The sequence below is a fragment of the Monodon monoceros genome, unplaced genomic scaffold, assembly GCF_005190385.1.
Source record: "Monodon monoceros isolate NGI ecotype Baffin Bay Population unplaced genomic scaffold, NGI_Narwhal_1 Super_Scaffold_9, whole genome shotgun sequence".
In the NCBI taxonomy this organism is placed as follows: Eukaryota; Metazoa; Chordata; class Mammalia; order Artiodactyla; family Monodontidae; genus Monodon; species Monodon monoceros.
Genome location: NW_021703786.1, coordinates 24,981,394 through 24,988,681, shown reverse-complemented (window position 1 = coordinate 24,988,681; position 7,288 = coordinate 24,981,394). Strand labels below are relative to the sequence as shown.

The 7,288-nt window shown below is 56.4% G+C and overlaps 1 protein-coding gene across 6 annotated transcripts; it reads right to left on the bottom strand.

The window, feature by feature from the left end:
- Positions 1-930: 930 nt before the first annotated feature.
- LOC114888721 (cytochrome b-245 chaperone 1) lies at positions 931-5,897 on the bottom strand. Of its 6 annotated transcripts, none has more exons than XM_029211066.1 (7): positions 5,830-5,897; positions 4,661-5,480; positions 3,788-3,829; positions 3,066-3,139; positions 2,394-2,490; positions 1,634-1,778; positions 931-1,232 (listed from the first exon to the last, which is right to left on the bottom strand). In XM_029211066.1, the coding sequence occupies exons 2-7, from the start codon at positions 4,743-4,745 to the stop codon at positions 1,112-1,114; spliced, it is 564 nt and encodes a 187-aa protein (XP_029066899.1). In that variant the 5' UTR covers positions 4,746-5,480; positions 5,830-5,897; the 3' UTR covers positions 931-1,111. The 6 variants fall into 6 exon arrangements, with proteins under 6 accessions (XP_029066899.1, XP_029066900.1, XP_029066903.1 ...); XM_029211067.1 differs by having other exon boundaries at positions 4,661-5,459; XM_029211070.1 differs by having other exon boundaries at positions 4,661-4,788; positions 5,830-5,849.
- Between the last annotated feature and the right edge of the window lie 1,391 nt (positions 5,898-7,288).

The following is a 7,288-nucleotide window of genomic DNA, read 5'->3' as shown; positions in this document are numbered from 1 at the left end:
GGAAGTTGCTGTCTCTCACCCAGGCAGCCTCAGAACCCCTGGTCCATGCAGCCATTCCCAGGTGCACAGCCTCCTGGGTCCCTCACTCAGAGGTGCTCTGGGCACGTGCTGTACCTTGGAGGAGCCTAGGTTCAGAGAAAGCAGGAGAAAACTAATAGTGCAGTTGAGGGTCAGTGTGGCTGGCACCCAGACTCCACGAGGGTGGCTGCAGCTAGCTGCTCAGGCGCTGCTGAGGGGCAGCCATGAGCCCAGCGATTCTGGCCCCAAACACACAGGCCCAGCACCAGAGTTCAAGAGAAGCTGGGAATCTGGGTTCTGAGGGATGGGTCCAGGTTTTTAAGTGCTGCACAATGCTAGAAGAGGGAACTTCTGCCTACACTGGGGGCAGGGGCGGGAGGTTGTCCTCTCTGTGAGAGCCCAGCTGCAATCCCGGTTGGACTCGAGATGAGCCACCTGAGTGGACAGCGGTCTGGGGGCTGTGGAAGCCTCAGGAGTGGCTGCAGCACACCAACCAGGCGTGCCCCTTAGCGTCCACCCTGAGCCCCGGCAGCTCCGCAGGCGAGCACCTCACTTCTGACCACTGAGGACATCCGGCTGCGGGGAGGGACGGGCATGGGGAGCAGGGCAGGAGATGGGATTCCTGGGGATGACGTGTGGCGGCAGCATCCTCAGAGCCTCGCCCAGCCGCTGGCCCTGCTGGAGCCTCACCGCAGCCCTCAGGACCTGGTTCTGGAGAACCTCTCGACCCAGAGAACTCAGCCCTGGCCCTCACACCCTGGGACCCTGGGTGTTCTTCCTTCCCATTTCAGAGGCCTTGAGCCCCACACAGCTAGCATGTCTGACCTGTCCACACCAGGCCGCTGTCCCAGTGGGCTGTCTGATTCCAGGAAGAGACAGATCTGAGGCCTGTGCCCTCTCTGGACCGCTCGGAGCCTGCAGAGAAGGTCCCACTGTGGTTTTGCTCAGAGGACAGAAGCAAGCAGCAGGAACGGCTGAGGGTCCTGCCCCGGGGCTTCCAGGGACACAGCGGGTAGCTGAGAAGGAGGACTTGTAGGTGGCCCATCAGTCCTGCTGGGGCCCCACCAGAACCAAGGCAGGGGTTCCATGGAGGTCAGCTCTGGTCCCCAGGGCCATCGACCTCACTGTCACTGCTCTGAGACAGCTCCATGGGACTTTCAAGGCAGTGCAGCTCCAGGAAAGTAGTGATGAGCTTGGCGATGGCTTCCACGTCACTGGTCCAGACGGGCACAGGGAGGAAGGGTGGGTTATTGTGACAGGTACTGGCCACCCCGCAGCAGCCACAAGACCATACCTGTCTCACCCCAGGTATCTGCCTCCGGTAACCCACTAGGACCCAGCACCTTCAGTCCTGATCACCATCCCCACCGGACCCTAGCCCAGTCCTCTGTGCCCACTGGGGACCCCTAACATCCCCATCCCCTCTCTGTCCCTGTGGGGACCCCTGACCTCCCCCTAGTGGGTGGTGGCAGGCCTGCCCCCCGGCCTCACCTCCTCCCCCACGTTCCTGAGGCCTCTCTCCATGCCCTGCTGTGCTGGGCAGTTCCTGGGGAGGACCACCTGACTGGGGGTGAAGGGCAGCCCTGGCCAATCAAGTCACCCATCCTCAGCTTACCTGCGGTGGCCCATGACAGCACTCTGCGTGAGGGGGTGGGAGAAGCCCGTGGCAAACCGAAGCACCACCACATAGCCCTTCCCGAAGTACCGGACCTTCTCCTCCTCCACGTTCACGTCCCGGATGTCACTGAGCAGGACCACCACTGTGGGCAGGGCCCTGTCAGTGGCCGTGTCCCCCACTCACCCTGCCCCTCCCACCTGGGTGCTGGCACAGTTGCTTCGGGGCCACGATGCAGAGGATCACATCACGCTTGTCATGAAGCAGAGAGCACGTGTCACTCCATGTCTGCGGCTGGGCTCATGCCGAGACCCTGACCCTAGATGTCACAGGTCAGTGACCACAGTGCAGGGTTGTGTGGCTGCTGGTTAACGTCCAGTCTGGGTGAGAAGGAATGTCCAGCAGGCCCACTGTTGTCTTGAAAAGCCCACCCCTTCTCTCAGTCTAACACGTCAGGGGGCGGCTAAGCACAGTGCTGCCCAGCTTTCTGCTTCATTTTCCCCAACTGCGGGAAAATGCCGTCCTGGTTTCTAGTGGCCAGTCACTGAGCTGGGGGCTGCCCAGCAATTTCCTTTGGGCCAGGGCACGTCCGGGGTACACAGCGTCCACGAGGCAGAACACAACCCTGGTCACTGAGCGGCCAGCTTGGACCCAGCCCGTTTCCAGGCCTCAAGCCTGCTCCCTGCCACCACACACAGATGCTCGCCGCCCTCTGTCCATCCCAGAGTAACCTGTGTCCTGTTCACTCCCCACACCTCACCTTGATCATGGCCTGCTCTGCAGAGAGTCAGCAGCTTCCTATACAAGCTGAACGTCTTCAGCACGACCTTCCCGGTGCTCTTATTGAAGGTTGCTTCCTAGAACGCCAGCCACAAGGCAGTCACCTGGCTGCTAGCCTGTGAGCCAGCCCAACACACACAGACTTGCCGACTGCGTCCCCACCCTCACCAGAGCAGACACTCAAGGAGGCGGCCCCTCTTCCTTCCCATCCCAGTCAGAACCCCAAACCCCTGCAGCCTGATCCCTCCAGGGGCTGGGGTGTGAAAAGGAGGAGCCTCTCTGCACTCAACAGAAGCGAGCACAGCGGACGAGGTCATCAAACAAGGGAATGGAGATCGGCAGTCAGCAATACTGGGGCCAGGCGACCCAAAGGACACGTGAAGAGGGACAAAAGGGAGGTGAGGGAAGTGGCCTTGCCCTTCTGTTCTAGGAGAACTTCTGGGAGAACAACAGCTTTAGAGGATTCCTTCGCCTAGGGATGGTCACAGACAGGCAATGTCCAGAGGCCAAGTCCAGCTATCCAGAAACCACTAAGCTCAAGTTTCAGGATGGGGGGCATTAGGCCCCTGGAGCCTTTCTTCCTGCTTTGATTCGCACTGCAGGGAAGCCCAGGAGCCCAAAAGCCTGGGCACCCTTCCTGTGCTGGCCTCACCTCCCAGTCCTCCAGGTTCTGCACGGCCACGAATAGACAGCCCGTGACATAGAAGAGCTTCCAGCCCAGACTATCTGGGGAGCAAACACAGGAGACAATCAGGCGAGGGAAGGCAGCAGAGGGGCGAAGGCCAACGTGCCCAGAGACGGTGCCCCCTCCCCAGCACAGCTGCTTCCCAGACCGAGGGCAGGAGTGGCACCTGGGGGCCTGACTTGCTGCCCATGCCTGCAAGGACACCCAACCCTCGCCATGGCCACCTAGCACTGCGGGCCCTGTCACTTGGCATAGGACGTGCTCCCCCAGTTCTGCCCTCACTCTCCCCTGGATGTCTACTCGTGATGACAATCACGGCACGGTGAGTAAGAGCAGAAAGGTGGGAATGCTTACAGGGAGCTGCTGAAAGCACAGATCATCCCTGCAACAGAACATGAGGCAGACACAAGAGTGCCTTTCTGAAAAATATTTTATGATATATATTTTATGATATATATTTTATGATATATATTTTATGATATATTTTATGAAAATGCTGAAGATGTAAATGAAAAACATAAGCTGTGGGGGACACACCAGCACGTGGAAGTGGGCCGCATCCGCAAACAATTTAGAGGCAGAGGCAGTCCCCAAAGCCATGCCCTGGCAGATTACAAATGATGGGCTTTCCTTTTTTCCCTCTTCCAATCAGCTGAGGAAGTTCCTGGGGGGCAGGTGATGCGTCTCACCTCCACTGTAGTAGGCAGCAGCCAGGCCAATCGACAAGATTCCTACGAGGAGAAAGCAGGTACCTTCCCATTGGGCCACCACCAGCCCAGAGCCCAACTCCTCCCAGGACCCACAGATCCAGGTAAGCAGCCCCTTCCCATTGCCTGGGATGGCTGAGGGCAGGGAGCAGGGGGCAAGAAGACCACCAGGCTCAGAAGTGGGGAAAACAACTGGGAAGTCTGTTCAGAAGAATGTTCTACACCAGTCACAGTATTCACTGGACACATGTCTATGTGAGGTTGCAGAGCTGACGGGGGAACCAGAAAGAGGAACCTGATGTGGGTTTTACCCACTGACAGCACATTGTGTGGAATGAAGACAAGACTGAAGGTAAAGAATCACAACTCGGCACATGAGACAAATCAGGCAGAGTCCTGGGAAAGAAGGCCCAGAGCCAGGCCGCTGAAGGCACAGCAGCTTCTCCCCACACACCTAGGTTCCAATCAGCATGGTGCAGCTGCCCAGGGAGTGCAGGGCCCTCCAATGGGTACTGACAGGGATGGAGGCCAGGGCCTCCGCCGCCTTACTCCTCACTGTCTCCATCACGTGGGCCCTGACATAAATCAGATACCTGGGGCTGGGTGTATGACAACAAGCAAAAGGGGAAGTACGGGGACCTCAGAAGAGCATGCAGAGTATTAACGAAAGGATGTTAAATGGTGAAAAAAGACAAGACAGACACACGTCATCTGTGAAAGCACGCGCAGAGGATACAAGATGGAAAGGCACAATATTGCCATATCTTGGGGTAGAACCACGGAAAAATTTAGTTTAATTTTCATCCTTTTTTAAAGTTAGATTTTTAACTTGAGGAGAAATATGAACATCCTTACCAACCAGCAGGGACCAGGACCTGATGCCTGGAGCCCTCTTCAGATGGAGGCAGGAACTGGTGCGTGTCTCCACCTGCATATACATCCCTGGAACGTGCTGCCACAACTTTCAACAGGAGACTGGGGGGCTGGGGAAGGGCAGACAGACAGCTGGAGCCCTCGAGCCACTGTCAACAGACAAGAACCAAGCTCTTCTCCAGAACAGGAAGCCAGGCTGCCCACTAGCAAGGCCCACACAGGCTCAGGAACCAGTCAGCCCGTGCTGACTGCAGCCTCTGTGGTCAGGCAAATCACTTAATCCCCCAGAGACCTGTAAGGAAGTTTCTTCTCTGCTCTGTTGTAATGGTTGCACTGGGGCTTTGTCCCCTGCTCCGACTCACAAAGCATCAACAAGCACTTGATCATCACCTGCTCCCTTCCTACCTGGAAACCTCAGTCTCTTGGAAACCGTTAGCCCCCAGCAGGCTTCAAACTTCCGGCACCCTACCGGAACCTACCAGAACACCCTCATTTCCCTGTGCTGGCCTCTGAAAAAGGGAACTGAAAGTCTCATCATGGTTTGAGTCTGTACTGGCACTGACCGAAAAAGCCAGCTCTGCGGTCTCCTACAGCTGCCGAGAAGGACAGTCTGCACCCAGTGGAGGGAGCGGAGGGTCAGGAGGGTCCAGAGCACTGGTTTAATGAACGAGTCAGCAAAGGGGATTGCTCTTCCACACGTGGAGAATTCTGCCCTGCACGCTGCAATGCGCTCGAAATGCGGGCTCCAGGGACCCCGTTCTGGTAGCTTTTCAGATATTCCCTGTGAAGTCAAGTCAAATTTCTGAAAACAAATAGTGAATTCAGTTCACACAAACGAAGCCAGGATCCTGGGACATCACCGGCTCCTTCCCCTGACATGCCTCATCTGTCTCCACGCGCGACTCAGCCGCCCGCGGAGCGAGATCACGCCTGTCACCGGCACAAGCCACCCTGGACACGCCCCGCTGATCGCTGCGACCACACCGGGCGCCCCGCCCGGCTCGCGCGCCGCCAGGCCTCCGGGGCATTGAGCCGGGCCGGGTCCCGAGACCGCGCTCCCAGCAGGACCCCGGCTGCGGGAGCCGCCCCCCAGCCCACCCCGCACCTCCCACCCGCGAGGGCGGCATGGCCCGTCCACCGCGGACACTAACCTGCAGGCGCCGACGCGGGGAAAGGCCAGACCGCTAGGCTTCAGGACCCGCCGGCCTCCGACTTCCGGAGCTGGGGGCTAAGCCGGCTGACTTCCGGACCCGCAGGGGCTGATGGGACAGCTGACTTCCGGACCGGTGGTGGAGGGGGCGAGCGTTGACTTCTGAGGCCCCCATTCAGCCCTCGAGGTGGGAGAACGGGCGGGGCTACAACGGGAGGTCGCCTACGTAGCCCCAGAGGCGGCCGCGTGGTGTGGTGTGCGCGCCCGGGAGCTGAGCACAAAGCGTTTGGGGTCACAACCCTTAGAAAGTCCGCAGAGGAAGGTGAGGTGGGTTGTACCACGAAACATCCACTTAGGATGGTGAGAAAACGTGAAGTACGTAGTCAACCTCACAACAGATACGTACGAACATTATGGTAGATTCTGTAAAAACTTTAATAAGAAATATTAAAGTAGAACTAAGATATTTGTTCATGGACTGGAAAATTATTGTAAAAATGTAAATTCTCCCAACGTGATCTGCAGATTCAATTGCGAACCCAGTAAGAATATAAGCAGGTTAAAAAACTAAATCTGAACAATGCTGCAAGGCACAGTGGAGGAGGGTAGGGGAAAACCAGAGATCCTTGACCCCCAAAAAACTCAGTGTAGCTGGGGAAACTGAACGTTCACATGTTCGTGATGGCAGTTTTTCTGCTGCTCAGAAACTTGCCCCAGTGTCTGGGAAGGAGGATTGTAGTAGGAGAGACAGTTTTCTCCAGGAAAATCTTGAATGGCCGCTTCGGTGGCCTCCCTGCTCCACTCTCCACCAAAACACTCAGCACCTGTCCCCACAGCCCCCCGATGAGGCCCCAAGCAGGACCCTGACTTGCCTATTTTCCACCAGATGGAGAAGGACCCTACCTGGAACAGGAGAGCCTCCACAACACGGCCACTGCCTGCTTCAGTGACCTCCAAACAGGGATGGTCAAGACGATCTGTGGAGTGCTAGAAAAAGATACTAGAGCTTGTATTCCTACTTATTTTATGTTTTTATATCTCTTGTCATGTGTCTTATAATTTACATAAGATTAATACACAGTGCATATTACCTTATAAAGAAATAGACATACATAGATATGTATAACCCTAGATATTTTATCAATATAGGCACAATGTCAAATATTTGGAGATGTCTTTTCTATTTTACCAGTCTCCATATACTCTCCGTCTGTGGTTCAGAATCACCTGGCGGGTTTGTTGAAACACAGACTGTTGGACCTGTTCCCAGCAGTGGATGGGGCCTGAAATGTACACGTGCTGCTGCTCTGGGAACCACACTCAGAGAACTTATGCGCTAAGCTGGAACAGAAGAAGGTTCTGCCTGAATGCGGCAGGTTTCCTCACCTGATGCCTCAGCTCACATTCTATCTTCTTGAAATGCCTTCTCTGGTAAGATCCCACACCATCCTGAAGGTCCA

Coding starts and splice junctions, on each gene's coding strand:
- LOC114888721 (XM_029211066.1), bottom strand. CDS start 4,745: ATGTATATGCAGGTGGAGACACGCACCAGTTCCTGCCTCCATCTGAAG. Junction 3,830..4,660: donor GTCCTGGTCCCTGCTGGTTG/GTAAGGATGTTC, acceptor TTCTCCTCGTAG/GAATCTTGTCGATTGGCCTG. Junction 1,233..1,633: donor GCTGTCATGGGCCACCGCAG/GTAAGCTGAGGA, acceptor CGTCTGGACCAG/TGACGTGGAAGCCATCGCCA.